At 37.4% G+C, this 17,390-nt stretch overlaps 2 protein-coding genes across 5 annotated transcripts in view; one reads left to right on the forward strand and one right to left on the reverse strand.

The window, feature by feature from the left end:
* The window catches only part of slc18a2 (solute carrier family 18 member 2), a 35,928-nt gene extending 33,737 nt beyond the window's left edge, over positions 1 to 2,191 (forward strand). For all 4 annotated transcript variants that reach the window (XM_043712839.1, XM_043712840.1, XM_043712837.1 and 1 more), the window contains 2 exons: positions 1,218 to 1,351; positions 1,438 to 2,191. In XM_043712839.1, coding sequence (XP_043568774.1) covers positions 1,218 to 1,351; positions 1,438 to 1,551 — 248 coding nt within the window. In that variant the 3' untranslated portion in view covers positions 1,552 to 2,191. The remainder of the gene's footprint in view (positions 1 to 1,217; positions 1,352 to 1,437) is intronic.
* Positions 2,192 to 6,723: 4,532 nt separating this feature from the next.
* pdzd8 (PDZ domain containing 8) overlaps positions 6,724 to 17,390 on the reverse strand; it is a 205,906-nt gene continuing 195,239 nt past the window's right edge. Inside the window, exon 5 of the mRNA XM_043712836.1 lies at positions 6,724 to 9,316. Coding sequence (XP_043568771.1) covers positions 7,161 to 9,316 — 2,156 coding nt within the window. The 3' untranslated portion in view covers positions 6,724 to 7,160. The remainder of the gene's footprint in view (positions 9,317 to 17,390) is intronic.

Below are 17,390 nucleotides of genomic sequence, written 5' to 3' on the forward strand. Positions count from 1 at the left end.
CTATCCTGTCTGTACCTGACATATGCTTCCTTCTTTTTCTTAACCAAACCCTCAATTTCTTTAGTCATCCAGCATTCCCTATACCTACCAGCCTTTCCTTTCACCCTGACAGGAATGTACTTTCTCTGGATTCTTGTTATCTCATTTTTCCCAAACTGTGAGCAAATACCTTTACGGCTACTGGCTACAGTAGAAGCAATAGTCACTGTAATCATTCTGGATAATGTTAAAGTACAACTCCTTCACCTATCATTTCCTGCAATTGTAAAACATCAAAACAATGATGGGAAATAGTTATCACCTTAAATTATTTTTAATGCAATTAACTTGGTTAAATATTTTTGTGTTTAATCAGTGTGAATTACATGACATTAATGCAATTAGAAATGATTGAAAGAATTAGAAACTGCAATGTTTCACTTGATCTACTTTCCATAGGCACAATCTTAACAGCAAAGTATGTGTGGTTTAAAATTCTGATTGAAACCCTGAGTAGGAGTAACATGACTAAGCTGGTTCATATAATAACTTGAACAGGTTAGATCTGAACAGCTTGAGGGGAGAATGAGACTTCAGTAATTTGTTTTTATTACTTTGTTAGTGGCTCTAATTTCAAAAGAGATTTTTTTCCTTATGTTATCATGGAGATAATGTACAGTCAGTGTAACAATTATTATTGCTCTCATGATGATTCTACTAATTAATTGGTGTACACCTAGCTTGGTTTTATCATCATAAAACTTTAAAGCAACATCAAAACTTACTTAAAACTGGTGAAAAAATGCTTAGGTTACACTTCCAAAGAATTCATCAGATTCCAAAAAACTATTTAACTTCAAATGTTTTCGAGGGGCACAGTGGCTCAGTGGTCAGCACTGCTGCCTCACAACACCAGGCACCTCACCTGTGGTTCGATTTTGGCCTCGGGCACCTGTCCGTGTAGAGTTTGCACATACTCCCCGTGTCTGTGTGGGTTACCTCCGGGTGCTCTGGTTTCCTCCCACAGTCCAAAGATGTGCAGGTCAGGTGAATTGGCCATTCTAAATTGCCCACAGTATTAGGTGCATTAGTCAGAGGGAAATGGGTCTGGGTGGGTTACTCTTTGGAGGGTCGGTGTGGACTTGTTGGGCCGAAGGGCCTGTTTCCACACTGTAGGGAATCTAATCTAAAAACTAGCATACTGTTTTTCCCTTCTCTAATTTATTATGTCCTTTCAGGGCCTTCAACTGGTGGAGCCATTGCTAAAACAATAGGATTCCCTTGGTTAATGATAATTATTGGTATCATTGACATAATATATGCTCCATTGTGCTTTTTCCTTCGAAGCCCTCCCGCCAAGGAAGAAAAGATGGTAAGAGACTGCAAACAATTTAGCAGTAGTTGCTTTAGATTGCTAAAACTCTGTGCACAATAACACTTGAATTTATTTTATTTTAGGCTATTTTGATGAATCAAAATTGCACTGTTAAAACCAAAATGTACACAACTCAGGACCACTTTCAGAAGGCCCCTGTGGTTGATAATGAGGAAGAGTCTGAGAGTGATGAATGATTGCAGCCATATCATATTCTTTACAATATATATTTTCATGTATAGTATGCAGTGCTTTGTGAACTGTCCTTGAAAAAGTGTCCTAAATGTAGTAACACATATTCTATAATTTGTTGTTCATTAAAACATACCAAAGCTGTAACTTTATTTACCCATATGATCATAGGGTATGGGGGTAGGAGGCATAATGCTAGTTGAGTAAAATTGAATGCCAGCAGCCTTATCACAACAATTGGAATGTTTATTCCATTTTTAAATTTTTAATCAATGAATAGTTTTCAAAGCTTTTATTATTCAGTTATATTTTATACACATGTATTGGTTAGTGAGAACAAACCCATGTGTATGCACATATTAGAATCTGAACATTTATTATTGTAAGTTTGCTTAAAGGTTTTTCCGCCCATATGAGATTTTTAAAGATTAATACATTTCTACAAATCAGATTTGTGGATTGTGGACAATTCATTTTATGTGAAAAAACAACATATGGGATGCCTTAGCAGATATAATATACCTGTAATGTTTATTTATAAGTCGTCACAGGAAAGTTCACAAGTCAAGCAACTAGCTATCCAAAAAAAGATTAATTCTGTTCTTAATTAATGAAGTTGAAACTTTAATTGACATTTAGCGAGATGAATAACAACATTTCCCCCTTTCCGTAAAAGGCATCATACTCTTCACACCGATAAAGTTGCATATAGTGACTGAACATTTGGTTGAAATACAGAAAACTTTTAGGGCACTAAAATGTGAAAACCATTAACTAGTTTGGAAAGCAATCCTCAACAGCATTTTCTAAAATTTATACATGTTTACATTGTGGCCAATCTATTTTCTGTTCTGTAACTCATGTGCCTTTGTTATATAAAATATATTTACATGGATTCGATATGTTGGTACACCTTTACTGATTAATGCTCCACATGTATCTGGTTACAAGTTAACTTCACAAAATGTCCAGCCATACATACAAGCACCATGATGCATTACAGTTGATGAATATTCAAAGACCATGCTTTAAACTTTCCTCTGTGACTTGTTTCTGTCAACATTGTTCATGAATACCTAAAAGTAGGCTTTTATAATTGGCTTTTATTGCATAGTGACAAGACATTTTATGGTAAAGACAACATGTCATGTTCATGCAAATATAATCACTGTTCACAGACAGATTGGACAGTTGGCCGCTTTGTGCACAAAGATAGGAAAATATAAATAAATATGTACAGAACCTCTCCTGTTGACCAATAAGTGGGTTCCTAATCTGCAATCAGATGTGTTATGTGGGTGTGTGTTCCTTCATTTCATGGACAAATGTATGTAATAAAAGTACTCTGAATAAAAATGGCATTGGTTTATTAATTTAGTTGTTATTTGGATTTAGATATATTAAATAAGAGCTTGAAATGGCCATTTGAAAATTATACTTCTTCTGTATTCGTAAACATTTTAATGTTTAAAAGTTTTCAAAAACATTAGCAAATAAACTAGACTGGGAGGAATTGCCTTCCTCATTTGGAAATGGACACGGCTGTTACACACAAATATACAGAAAAGATAAAGTGGAAGAGTTCACTTGGCCTCATCAAGTTTATCCCAATGGTTATGCTACAGATAAATATAATGGCATTCCAAACATCAGTAGATGCAAAATAGTTGAAAAAAGCCTGAATTAGAGAAAAGTAACTTTTGAATTTCCTGTCTAAACCCAAAAAAAACAAATGCACCAAGAGACTTCAGTAACCATGAGGTACATCATCCTTTAGTACATGAAATTATCCAGCTCCCTTTTAAATAATTTCTGTCCTTGTGTAGGATGTTACATTGTCGCATTGCTAACCTTGGTTCTGAAATAAATCAATTTCAGCAGAGCTGTTAACTTTTTTTACATGGTTAAAAGCTTCTGTTAAAGTATAGAAACTTAAAACAAATACATTAAATATTTGCTTGATGTTAACCCAAAGCTTAATTTGAATATATTGCTGACTATAAATACATGGAGTCATACAGACCTGTGAAGTCAGTTCAGTGCTTTTGGATAATAGGGTGGGTGGATGTGCTACATCTGATGCCATTTTCACTATGAAAGCCAGCAATTACTCTATCCATCTATCAGTTCAAAACACAGAATAACTAGTTGGATGAGATCCCAGAGGACTGTTGCGGCCAATCAAAAATATAACACAAATCACCAAGTTCTAAAATATGGTGGAGGACAAGTAAGGAAATTTATTGAGAATATCTGTGTAGCAGAGTGAGGTATCATGTTCTTAGCTGCAACCCTCAGAAATTGGTCAAACTTCATACTGCACAGCTTTTATATATAGCACTGAGCACTCAATACAAGTTTTAATTTATTCTAGTGAATTATTATTCGTAATCAGCCAAAATGAATTGAATACTTTTAATACATAGGAAGGTAGATTTTACAACAGTAGAGGAATTAAGGGTTAACATGAGTGGGCGGGGAAATGCAGCTGAGTCCATGAAAAGATTAGCCACAATCCTATTGAATGTCAACAGGCTCGAGGGGCACATGACCTACTCCTGCTCCTGTTTCTTATTTTCTTAAAATATTTCCTTTGAATGGGGAAGCTGGTGGGGTGAAAGTGTTCTACCTGACCCTCTCCCATCATTTTCAACAGCATAAAATCCATCACACTTCTATCTCTCTTCTAGTCCGAAGATGTCACTCGAATTCAAAGTGTTAACTCTGTTTCTCTCAATGCAACAAAATCTAAGTTTTCCAGCTTTGTTTTTATTTTCGACTTCTAGCTTCTGCAGTATTTTTGCTTTTGCGTTATCACAAAGCTCCTTATACTTTTGTTCAGTTTTAATTGAAGATCTGTGTAGGAATTGGAAAAATGTTACACTGCTGCGGAGTTACTATTACTAAGGGTAAATTGAGCACAGCAGTTGAGCAGAGTGGGGACTTTACATTTAACCATGGTATATATTATGTAGGTGCACAAAGGAAAACAGTTTTGATCCACGGTAGAAATATATGTCAATTGGAAAAAATATGCAAAAATATCTTCTGCTAGATTCCATAGCATTGCAAAATTTTTTGACAGTTGCCCATCATTTCTGCACGGGGCTCTCCAAAAAACATTATGACTGACATTTATGATTGCCATTTACTTACTCTTTTCCCATGCCTTTGCACATTGTATGATTATGTGAACAGAAACAATTCCCTCCTGAATGCTTCAATGCCTCCAACCACCTTTCCAGGCGGTGCACCTCCAGATCTGAACCATCCATGTGAAACAGTTCTTCTTCACATATTAACTTCATTTGCAAATCACTTTAAATCTGCCCTGCCATTCTTGAATCTTTTATCAGCAGGTGCAGTTCCTTCCAAACTACCACTCAATTTTGAAAATGTGTTGGGATCTCCTCTTAGCATTCTTCACTCCAAGAAGAATAGTCCATTTTTTTCAAATTATCCTCGTAACTGAAGTTTCTTATCTCTAGAAGCAACAGCACACAATGTTCCAGCTGAGGTCTACCAAGTCTCTTGTATAAGTTCAGCATAACCTCCCTGCAATGGTTCACCATGCCCCTATTAATAAAGCGTAAGAAACTGTATGCATTATCTCTGCACCTGCCCTACCACGTTCAGTCATCTATGCTCATATTCACTCATGTCCCTCTACTCCCAAGTACTGTCCATATTCTTCATATTAAAATGTATCACCTCATACTTTAACTCCATTTACCATTTATATGCTCAATTCATCAACTTGTCTATGTCCTTTTGGAGTGCTACACAGTCCTCCTCAGAGTTTACATTAATTTGAAGCTTTTGTATCATTGGCAACCTTTGAAATTGCCATCTACACATAAAGATCAAGATCATTAATACACATCAGGAGTTTAGAGATTAGAATGGTATTAATTTAATGAGGGAATTCAATAATGTGGAGATGAGAGAAGCTACGATTGTCCTCTGCAGACAGAGAACATTTAAATGGAAATGGACAGGATTTAGGAGAACCTATTGCTATTGGTGGACAGTACAATAATTAGATTTAAGTAATTGGCAAAAGAACCAGGATACAAATGAAAAAAATATTTACACCAGAAGTTTATGATTTACAATACACTGCCTGAAATGGTGAAAGTAGAGTCAATAATAACTTTCAAAATGAAATTATAGAGATATTTGAAAAGGCAAGTGTTATGAGGAAAGATCAAGGAAGTTAGACCAATTAAATAGTTCTTTCTAAGACTCAACAAAAGAATGATCAAGTCAAATAGTTTGTCTGCACAATAAAAATGAATGATTCTATGGATTGTTTGCTAGCAATTAAAATTCATGGACGTTTTTTGTTAATTTGTTTACAATAAGCTAACCAGTGATAACCTTCGACTGGTATGTTCTGTAAACTTGCACATCAACCAAGTTAACTTGCCCTATTGTACAGGTCCAACCAACAGATGAAATGGTCGTGTATGTAATAACTCATGGTCTGAATAGGACTTCCCTCTTTCAAACTTAGGCATGGCTGGAAGCATTTCCTTCCAAGGAACCAGGGACAAATGTATTTATAGAAATACTGACACTTAAATTTTCTCCACTTGAGGGTCCACTACTTCAGCATTAAAGGGCCTTCTAATGTTCACTTGTGTTTAACACATGTACAAAGAGAACATTATCTATATTATTTAAAACAATCCATACATAGAATTAAATAAGGTTACAAAAACAACAAATTTTCAGAATCATATTTATTGGGCACTGCTAATGTTATAGACACCCAACTCTTCATTTTGCTGTGGTAGAGGTGGGGAACACTAGGGTTCAATTATCCAAACTGAAAACCTTGCAAATTAATTAGTGTTACTTTCTCAGCTTCAGTAACAACTTTTAATTTACCTCCATGTGCAAAAATTACAACTTGGTGTCAATTTGAATTGTCACATTCTTCAAAATTTAACTATCTGCAGGTCTGCGTAGTGAACCTTGCTGAATGTTTTACCATGCAATACATACTTTAAGTATAAAGTCAATAGACATCTCTTCATAATACATATTACTGTTTCAATAAATAAGAAAGTGTCAGTGCATTTTTTGCACCCTTGCACAAGTATTTGAGGTTCCAAATAGTCATCCTTTAAATTACAAACATCTGTAAAGAAACAACATACATAGTAGCAAACTCTGCTTTACTAAAATACCTTTAATAGACACAAAAGCTCACCACAGTTTGCGTTGTTGATACACATTTGGCAAAGAAATATCTATGCAAAGAACAAAAAGAGGTGAACTTAAAGAATTACAGGTTTATGACATGATTCAAATTTTAAAACCTGGTCCCAAAAAAAGAATTCAAGTCCATCTTTCCAACATATCATAGACTCATCCGCAGAGTACCATCACTACAAGAATTAATTTAAATATACCTTACTAAAAACTTCTGAAATGGGGAGAGGAAGTCTTAGACAGAATTGGCTGTGTAGTTTGTTGACACTGTAGTCACATGAAAAGTCAAAATCACAACACAGAAGTACAATTGCGTTATTGCACAGAAGCAAGGAAGAAAATCAACAAAATAGTAAATTTGGTTGAGTAGATTCATCAGGAAATTTAAATGAAATCATGAAAGGGATTCAGCATCATCAATAATTTGCTCATTTGATACATCAGTAAATGACTGCACATCTGTCTGATTGACAATGTCAATTTCATCTGCTGTTATAGATAAGATGTCATCTGAAAGCTTTGTGACCTTTCTTGTTTGCTGTTCTGAAGATACACTCTCACTTAATTCCAAATCCTCATACCCTGCTTTATAATGGATTGTGAGCAGCGTGAGAGCTTGAAGTCGTTCACCTGACTTAGAAAGGGCAGCAGACAGGAGCAACTTCTTTCTCGGATCTGTGCTCTCTTTCTCTTCCTTGATTAAAGCATAATTGTGTTCTAGTTCCTGGTCTATTTCATTTTGTAGCTTGTCCAACATCAATTCCAGTTTTTGACAGCGTTCATCTGATGGCAACCCTCGATAAAGATCCCGGCCAATCTCTTTAACAGCAATAAATACACTATCATCAAGGCCGCCTTCTTTCTTAACTGGTAACTTGGTTCCTGTGCTAGCAGCTTGTCTTTTGGAGGGACTACTGGCACTGTAAGTCTCAGTGTCACTGCTTTCGTTGTCTGAGGTGTTTGGAGTGTGTTTTGGAGATGGTTCTACCAAATCAACTCCAGGGTCAGCAAGGCGAGCTCTGGGTGCTGACCTTAGGTTCAGCAAGCGTGAACTAGTATTAATGATGTGTCGTGTTAATCCTGTAGACCTGTTGAAGGATGACTTTGATTCCAAGTCAACTCTTCTTTCTGGAGCAACTGAAAAGGGAGGCTCTGTTGCTAGACATTTGTCCTGGCACTTTTTATGGCAAACAAATGCACATGTCATGCATTGAGAAGCTGCTTTGGTCCAGACTTTCTTTTTACAGTAATCACACCAAGTTGGGTTCTGAAACTGAGTATCTTGGAAATTATGCCTCTTCTCTGTGCATGACTTACTAAGATCTTCCTTACTGAAAGCAGGAATATCTTCTGGTAACATATCTACATTTTCCTTTTCTACTTGAACACTAGAGGTTTCTGTATCACCTTCTTTTAGATATGTAAAATTTAATGTAATGTCACCATAGCACAGTTTCTCATTGAATCCCTTATGAGTGCTTAGATTTCGTAGTGCAGTCCTACTGACAGCAGCTTTTGGTTCAGGAGCACTTAGCCTGAAAGTTGCCTGATACTCCAGTGAAGCTGTAGAAAGACATTCCATTGCTATCTCTTCAAGTTTTATACTTGCGTGGCCTAAACAAATAAGTCCACCTGGTTTAAAGGGCTCTTTACACCAGATTGCAACATTGACATACTTATGGTGGCTTTCAACCTCAAATACACATGTTGCCTTGTTCCACTTTCCAAACCTCTTGCGGTAGACAACCTCTGATGATTCCCAGATTTGATTATCTTCTGCTCCATCGCGCATATTGCAGGTAGCTTCTGGAGCTTTTTCCTTGGAATCTTGTTTACTTGCAGCTGATTTGGATAGGGATGGATCTTCATTTTGGTCCCCAATTTTGCCTATACTCTTTTCCACATTTCTCTCTGCACTATTGGTGGAAGGAATTGGTTTGTCAAGTTTTTCTGTAGCAACATCACCAGATTCAAGCTGGTACTGGGTTTCAGAGGAAGCCAAAGTAAGTTTAATTTGGGGCCTTGGGGGTACAGGAGGTTTATTTGTGGATCCCGATACTGGCTTACTAGGCAGTTGTACATCAGGGATATCTGGACACTTTGATTGAACAGATTTAACCACATCTTTTTGCTGGGGTTTCAGGGGTATCTGATAATTGCCCAAGTTTAATTTGCGATTCAGAATAGGAGATATGGTTCCCAAAGGTTTTGCAGCAAGTGTAGCAACTGAGCGCTTTGGACTTTGATTACTTAGTGCAAAATCCTCCTTTATTATTGTGGATGGCAGTTTGATTTCAGGGCATATTAATTCTTCAAATTCAGAATCCACATCTTTAGCATCCGCACTGTCTAAAACACCTTCATCATCGAATGTTTGTGGACCAAACTGTGAACCAAAGTTTGTGTCCTCAAGTTGGCCAAAGTTATCTTGGAGAGAACTACATTGTTGATTCTGATGTCCACCAACAGGCCTCTCATAGTAAACCATTACTTTGTCACCAGCTTGCTTTATAAGCTTCAAAACATGCACAGAGGATGTCACCTTGACTCCTGTTGACAAATCAAAGCAAACCTGGATTAAAAAAAATCTTTAAAAAGTATAATGTACTATTTTAAATGACAAATGTTTAATGTGACATGGTTAAAAAAATTTACTGAGAACTTAACTATTCAAGCAAAATGGAGAAAATACATTGCTATCTAATTGCATTTGCAGAAAAGACATAATTACACAATAGGCGTTTCTTGGAATGAAGACAGGTGACAATCTCCTATTATTTCAAATAAAATTTGAAGTTCATTTAAGTGCTTTCTATGTGTTCACCAAATTTAGGGCCTTATCCATTCTGCATAACACACATAATTGAAAGTGCAGGTAATACCTTTTCTCCATGATGATGCACAAAGTTATGTAAAAATACAACTTCATTTGTCCTTTCAACTATAAATTCTCAAGTGCTTTTTCTCCTAAATAGTGGGCGGCACGGTGGCACAGTGGTTAGCACTACTGCCTCACAGCGCCACAGACCAGGGTTCAATTCCCGCCTCAGGCGAACGACTGTGTGGAGTTTGCACATTCTCCCCGTGTCTGCGTGGGTTTCCTCCGGGTGCTCCGGTTTCCTCCCACAGTCCAAAAATATGCAGGTTAGGCGAATTGGCCATGCTAAATTGCCCGCAGTGTTAGGTGCAGGGGTAAATGTAGGGGAATGGATCTGGGTGGGTGGTGCTTCGGCGGGGCGGTGTGGACTTGTTGGGCCGAAGAGCCTGTTTCCACACTGTAAGTAATCTAATCTAATCTAATCTAATTATTAATGACCTTTCTCCAATTTGAAGAGTTTTACATGCCACTTACTTTTAGCTATGAATATTTACTAATAGGATAAAATGCTTTGAATTTGTGCACATAAATTTGAATCCATAACTTTACTCAAACACTTTAATCAGAAAAAATAATGCAAAGGAGGAATAAAATTTACATTATATGGAGATAAAGAACCAGCTAGTAGGGTTTAAAAAAAATCCTGAGAGACAATTCTGAGTTTTCTATTAAGAAACAAAAGGATGACGTGACATGTAAAGACTGGCAATGACAATCTTCATCTGGTGGATACAAAAGATATTGTAGAAATGCGAATTCTTTACTTAGTTCTTTGTACAAACATGGTTCTGCCTTCTAACTCAGTAACAATGAACTGTTAAGAGAACTTGGCTTATTAGTTAGACAATACAGTCTTAAAAAGATGACAAGCATGCAGTTTAGCAGTGGACTAATGATCTCTGGATTGTTTAATAAAACTCTTCTATCATTAATAATTTCCAGTATAGTTTCATTGCAACCAGCTTCCAATATACTCACGTTACTAGATATATTGGGATGTCAATCACTCGTACTACAGTACCATTAGAGAATTGTGACCAATAAGCTGAAATCTGTTTCAAACTGTTGAACCGTAAGGTCAGATGTTGAATCCTGTTTACTTTGTTACACTATAGGAAACTGAACAGGTGTCAAATTGTATAGATACAAGTGGGTCTGTCACTTCCACTCTTATTCATTGCGGTTTTGTTTAGATGTTCTATTGCAAACAAGTTGAGGACTCCGGGTTTGTACTTGAGAGATTTCAAAAGGAATAGGGGAATATCACAAACTAAGAGAATGCTGAGAGGCCTAGATAGAATGGATGGGGAGGAGAGACTAGGACCCAAGAGCACAGCCTCAGAGTGAAAAGACAATCCTTTAGAATTGAGATGAGAAGTTTATTTTTCAGCCTGAGGGTGGTGAAACTTTCTGCCATTGAAAGCTGTGGAGGTCAAGACAGAGATAGAGAGATAGGTTTTTGATTAGTAAAAGGATCAAAGGTCATGGGAAGGCGGCAGGAGAATGGGGTTGACAAACAGATCAACCATGATTGAATGGCAGAGCAAACTCAATGAGTCGATTGGCCTAATTCTGTTCCCATAAATTATGCTCTTACATTGAAATAAAAGTTTCAGTTAAGGGCTGTAGCATTATTCAGGATTCCTATCAGTATTTTTAATGGGTTATAGTCCATCCTATCTTTTTTTTTTGAGAAACCTATGAAAACTATCCCCAATTTGTTTAGATTTTTGTTTTGTTCTTTCACCACGTTCTGCAAACCTTTTCAATACGCTCCTGTATATATGTTCTAAATCAATTTTCGTGTGGGTTTAGGATAAGCACAATGATGAGATGTACAGCAAACATTTTCCAAAACAAATGAGTTGAGTGTGACTCCAATTACCATGAAAGCTAAAACTGAACAATCAATAAATAAAAATTACTTCGGGAAATTGCCTATCAAAAGTCTGAAAAAAGATCAAAGCATGTGATGTAAATACAAACGCACATATAAATGTAGGTTACAAAAAGAGCATGTTGGAAAATGCAAAGAATGAAAATAAACAGATCAGCAAAACAATTGGTAAGAACACCATCTGAAGCTGAAAGAAGCCAGTTTGATTGCCAACTGATGTGATAATCTGCGAAGAATAACAAACTCAGGAAATTAATCTTCATCACTTTTACGAGGTGCATGGTTGAACTTCAGCAGCATAATTCAATGGGCATTACTTAGTGTATAACAACCTATCATTATCAAACAATGTACGTTCTGGCAAAAGCCAAGTGGTGCTATATGACTCCCATTTACAATTCATTGTAATATATCACGTACATTTGAGTATTTCATTCACATGTCCGCTTAATAAAATGAAGCAATTTTTAATAAAGGTTTTAACTGAAACAATGAATTTATAGCCTCACACGTAAATGACTAACGTATTGTACATCTGTGAAATATAATCGCTACATGCTCAATGAACACACAGCATAAAAATTGAACAATAACTTCACCTAGACTCTTGGTATTAATTTGGAATGCATAATTTATTAAATTCTGGTCACATGCAATGAAATCATTCTATCCCAACATTTTATATATATTGTCAATTTTCATGCAATAAAATAACTGACAATGATAAAGAGTTGGAAAATACAGATGGTATTAGAAATACCTGGGGTCTCTTTTAAACAACTGAAGACTTCTGCTCGCTTTCCATTTCTAATTAGCCTGTATGTGCTGCAATTAATTTTAGTTTTAAAGTACATAATGTATTTCTTCTGATTTCAAAGATTTCTTGAAACCTACCATTCTATTGGGAGGACACGACATTACTTTGCACATGGATTAATAATTGGTTTGAAGGTAGGAGAGTGTATGCAGAAATAAAAAAGAATAATTCGCTGATTGGTTGGATAGGACAAATGGTAATCCCCAGGGTTTTATAATGGGGGCGGGGGGGGCTCAGCTTTTGTGTATTTAAATGACATGGATGAGGGAATGGTGACTTGTAGATATAAGTTTGCAAATGACACAAAATTCGGAAGCACAAGTACTTGAAGTTAGATGTCATTATCTATGGTAGATAAAATTCAATGTAGGGAAGCACAAAATCATTCATCTTGGATCTGAGAATGCAAATTTAAATATACTATAAATGGTGAAAGATGAGGAACTGGTGAGGGAAAGAGGGGTTCCATTTCATGGGGCATTGGTATCACTACTGGAACAGGAGGGATCTATACCGATGGGACGTTCTCCACCTGAACCAATGTTCTAGCAAAAAGGATAATTAAATAGTGTGGTCAATAGGACTTTAAACTACTGAATTGGCAGGGGATGGGAGGGAAGGAGGAAGTGGAAGTATGATGGTAAATAAAAAGGTAAACAGCAGGTTAACGTGTGTGCAGGAGGATTTAACTACATGGCAGACTAAGAAAGAAGTAAAAACGAAGGATAACTCAGGAGATATTATTAATGGAGACGTTGGAATTCATGAAAAGGGTACGAGCATAAGGGCACCTTTAACTGAATGCTCACAGCATTCGCAATAAGATAGATGAATTAACAGCACAAATCATTGCGAATGGATATGGTTTAGTAGCTATTACGGAGACATGATTACAGGATGGTAACAACTGGGAGTTCAGGAGTATCAGACTATTTGGAAGTACAGACTGGATGGTAAGGGAAATAGTGTAGCTCTAATACTTAAGAATGACTTCAAGGCGGTGGTGAGATACGATTACGTTCTATGGAGAATAAGTTTGAATCCATTTGGGTGAAAATTAGAAATTCTAAGAAGAAAATGTCACTGATAGGAATAGTCTAGAGGCCACCAAATAATAATATCACATTGGGATGGGCGATAAATAATAACTAATGTCTGTAAAAATGGTATGGCGATTATCATGGGGGATTTTAATCTACATGTTGATTGGTCGAACCAGGTCGGTCAGGGTAGCCTTGAGGAGGAGGAGGAGATCAGTGAACATATCTGTGATAATTTTCTTGAACAGTATGTAATGGAATCAACGAGGGAGCAAGCTATCCGAGATCTGGTCCTGTGTAATGACACAGGAATAATTAATTATGTCATAGTTAGGGATCTGCTTGGAAAGAGCGATTACTTCATGATTGAATTTAGAATACAGATGGAAAGTATGAAGATAAAATCCAATATCAAGGTATTGTGCTTAAACAAGCAAGGCTACAATAGGGTGAGAGAGGAATTGGCTAAAGAAAACTGGAAGCAAAGACTTTATGTTGATGAACAGTGGAAGGCACCCAAATCAATTTTTCGAAGTGCTCAGCAAAAGTATATACCAGTGAAAAGGAAAGACTGTAGGAAAAGGGATAATCTCCCATGGGTGTCAAAGGAAATAAGGGAGACTATCAAATTGAATGACGAGGCATACAAAGTGGACAAGATTAGTGGGAAACTAGAAGATTGGGAAAGCTTTAAAGGTCAACAGAAAGCCACAAAAAAAGCTATAAAGAAAGTAAGATGGATTATGAGAATAAACTGGCTCAGAATATAAAGATAGATAGCAAATGTTTCTATAAATATATAAAATGAAAAAGTCTGGCTAAAATAAACATTGGTCCTTTACAGGATGAGAAGAGGATTTAGTAATGAGACATGATGAAATGGCTGAGGCATTGAACAGGTATTTTATATTGGCCTTTACAGTGGAGGACACTAATAATACGCTAGTAAGTGACAAAGGGATAGAGATAGGTGAGGACCTGAAAACAATTATTATTACAAAAAAGGTAGTGTTAGTCAAGCTAATAGAGCCAAGGGTAGACAAGTCTCCTGGCCCTGAGGGAATGCCTCCCAGGATACTAAAAGAGATGGCGGGAGAAATAGCAAATGCAATTGTAGTAATTTTCCAAATTTTGGTGGACTCTGAGGCAGTTCCAGCAGATTGGAAAACAGCAAATGTGACATCGCTGCTTAAAAAAGGTAGATAATTGGTGGGATCATAGACTGGTTAGTTAAACTTCTGTAGTGGGGAAAATGTTGGAGTCGATTATCGAGGAAGAAACAGCAAGGCATCTAGTTAGAAACTGTCCTGTTGGGCAGACGCAGCATAGGTTCATAAAAGGCATGTCAGGCTTAATTAATCTACTGGAATTCTACGAAGACTTTATGAGCACAGTGGATTAATGATGACCCAGTAGATGTGGTGCATTTAGATTTCAAAAAGGCATTTGACAAGGTGCTGCACAAAAGGCTGCTGCGTAAGATAAAGATGCATGGCATCACAGGCAATGTATTAGCATGGACAGAAGATTGGTTAACTAACAGGAAACAAAGAGTGGGGATAAATGACTGGTTTTCTGGTTGGCAATCAGTGATGAGTGGTGTGCCTGAAGAATCAGTGTTGTGATCCCAATTATTCACAATTTACATTGATGATTTGGAGTTAGGGACCACGTGTAGTCGTCAAAAGTTTGCAGATGACACTAAGAAGAGTGGTAGAACAAAATGTGCACAGGACTACTCTGCATGGCTGAGGAACTGGTATATGCATTTTTGGATCATTGGAGTCTCTTCTGGGGTAGAAGTGACCTGTACAAGAAAGAAGGATTGCACCCGAATTGGAAGGGGATTAATATACTGGCAGGGAGATTTGCTAGAGCTGCTTGGGAGGATTTAAACTAGTAAGGTTTGGGGGTGGGGGTGGGGCCCAGCGAGAAAGTGAGGAAAGCGATCAATCTGAGATTGGTACAGTTGAGAAAGGAAGTGAGTCAAACAGTCAGGTAGGGACAAAGCAGAGAACAAGGGAGGACTGATAAATTAAACGGCATTTATTTCAATGCAAGAAGCCTAACAGGGAAGGCAGATGAACTTAGTGCATGGTTAGGAACATAGCACTGGATATCATAGCAATCACAGAAACATGTCTCAGGGATGTACAGGACAGGTACCTTAATGTTCCAGGATAGAAATGCTACAGGAAGAACAGAAGGGGAAGCAAGAAAGGAGGGGGAGTAGGGTTTTGGTTACCGGTAGCATGACAGCTGTACTGAGGGAGGTTTTTATTGGAAATACATCCAGGCAAGTTATTTGGGTGGAACTGAGAAATAAGAAAGGGAGATCACCTTATTGGGATTGTATTATAGACCCCCTAATAGTGAGCAGGAAATTGAGACACAAATTTGTAAGGAGAGTTCAGTTATCTGTAAGAATAATAGGGTGGTTATGGTAGGGGATTTTAACTTTCCAAACATAGACTGGGACTATAGTGTTAAGGGTTGAGATGGAGAGGAATTTGTCAAATGTGAACAAGAAAATTTTCTGATTCAGTATGTCGATGTACCTATTAGAAAAGGTGCAAACCTTGACCTACTGTTGGGAAATAAGGCAGAGCAGGTGACTGAGATATCAGTGGGGGAGCACTTGGGGGCCAGCGACCATAATTCTATTAGTTTTAAAATAGTGATGGAAAAGGATAGATCAGATCTAAAAGGTGAAGTTCTAAATTGGAGGAAAGCTAATTTTGATGGTATCAGGCAAGAACTTTCAAAAGCTTACTGAGGGCAGATGTTCGCAGTTAAAGGGATAGCTGGAAAATGGGAAGCTTTCAGAAATCGAGTCCAGAGAAAGTATATTCAAGTTAGGGTGAAAGGAAAAGCTGGTAGGTGTAGGGAATGTTGGATTACTAGAGAAATTGAGGGTTTGGTTGAGAAAAAGAAGGAAGCATATGTTAGGTATAAATAGGGTAGATTGAGTAAATCTGTAGAAGAGTATAAAGGCAGTAGGCGTACACTTAAGTGGGAAATCAGGAGGGCAAAAAGGGGACATGAGATAGCTTTGGCAAATAGGGTTAAGGAGAATCCAAAGGATTTTTACAAATTCATTAAGGACAAAAGGGTAACTAGGGAGAGAATAGGGCCCCTCAAAGATCAGCTAGGTGGCCTTCATGTGGAGCCACAGGAGATGGGGGAGATACTAAACGAGTATTTTGCATCAGTGTTTACTGTGGAGAAGGACACAGAAGATATTGAATGAGGGAAATAGATGGTGACATCTTGAAAAATGTCCATATTAGAGAGGAGGAAGTGCTGGATGTCTTGAAACACATAAAAGTGGATAAATCCCCAGGACCTGATCAGGTGTATCCTAGAACACTGTGGGAAATTAGGGAAGTAATCACTAGATCCCTTGCTGAGATGCTTGCAATATCGATAGTCACAGGAGAGGTACCAGAAGATTGGAGGCTGGCTAACGTGTTGCCACTATTTAAGAAAAGTGGTAAGGACAAGCCAGGGGATTTTGACTGGTGAGCCTGACGTCAGTGATGGGCAAGTCATTGGAGGGAATCCTGAGGGACAAGATGTACATTTATTTGGAAAGGCAAGGACTGATTAGGGATAGTCAACATGGCTTTATGCATGGGAAATCATGTCTCACAAACTTGATTGAGTTTTTTTGCAGAGTAACAAAGTAACAAAGAGGATTCTTGAGGGCAGAGAGGTAGACATGATCGATATGGATTTCAGTAAGGTGTTTGACAAGGTTCCCCATGGAAGATTGGTGAGCAAAGTTAGAACCCATGGAATACAGGGAGAACTAGCCATTTGGATACAGAACTGGCTCAAAAGGTAGAAGAGAGGGTGGTGGTGGAGGGGTGGTTTTCAACTGGAAGCCTGTGCCCAGTGGAGTGCCACAAGGATCAGTGTTGAGTCCACTACTTTTTATCATTTATTTAAATTATTTGGATGTGAGCATAAGAAGTATAGTTAGTAAGTTT

The sequence above is a fragment of the Chiloscyllium plagiosum genome, chromosome 22, assembly GCF_004010195.1.
Source record: "Chiloscyllium plagiosum isolate BGI_BamShark_2017 chromosome 22, ASM401019v2, whole genome shotgun sequence".
In the NCBI taxonomy this organism is placed as follows: Eukaryota; Metazoa; Chordata; class Chondrichthyes; order Orectolobiformes; family Hemiscylliidae; genus Chiloscyllium; species Chiloscyllium plagiosum.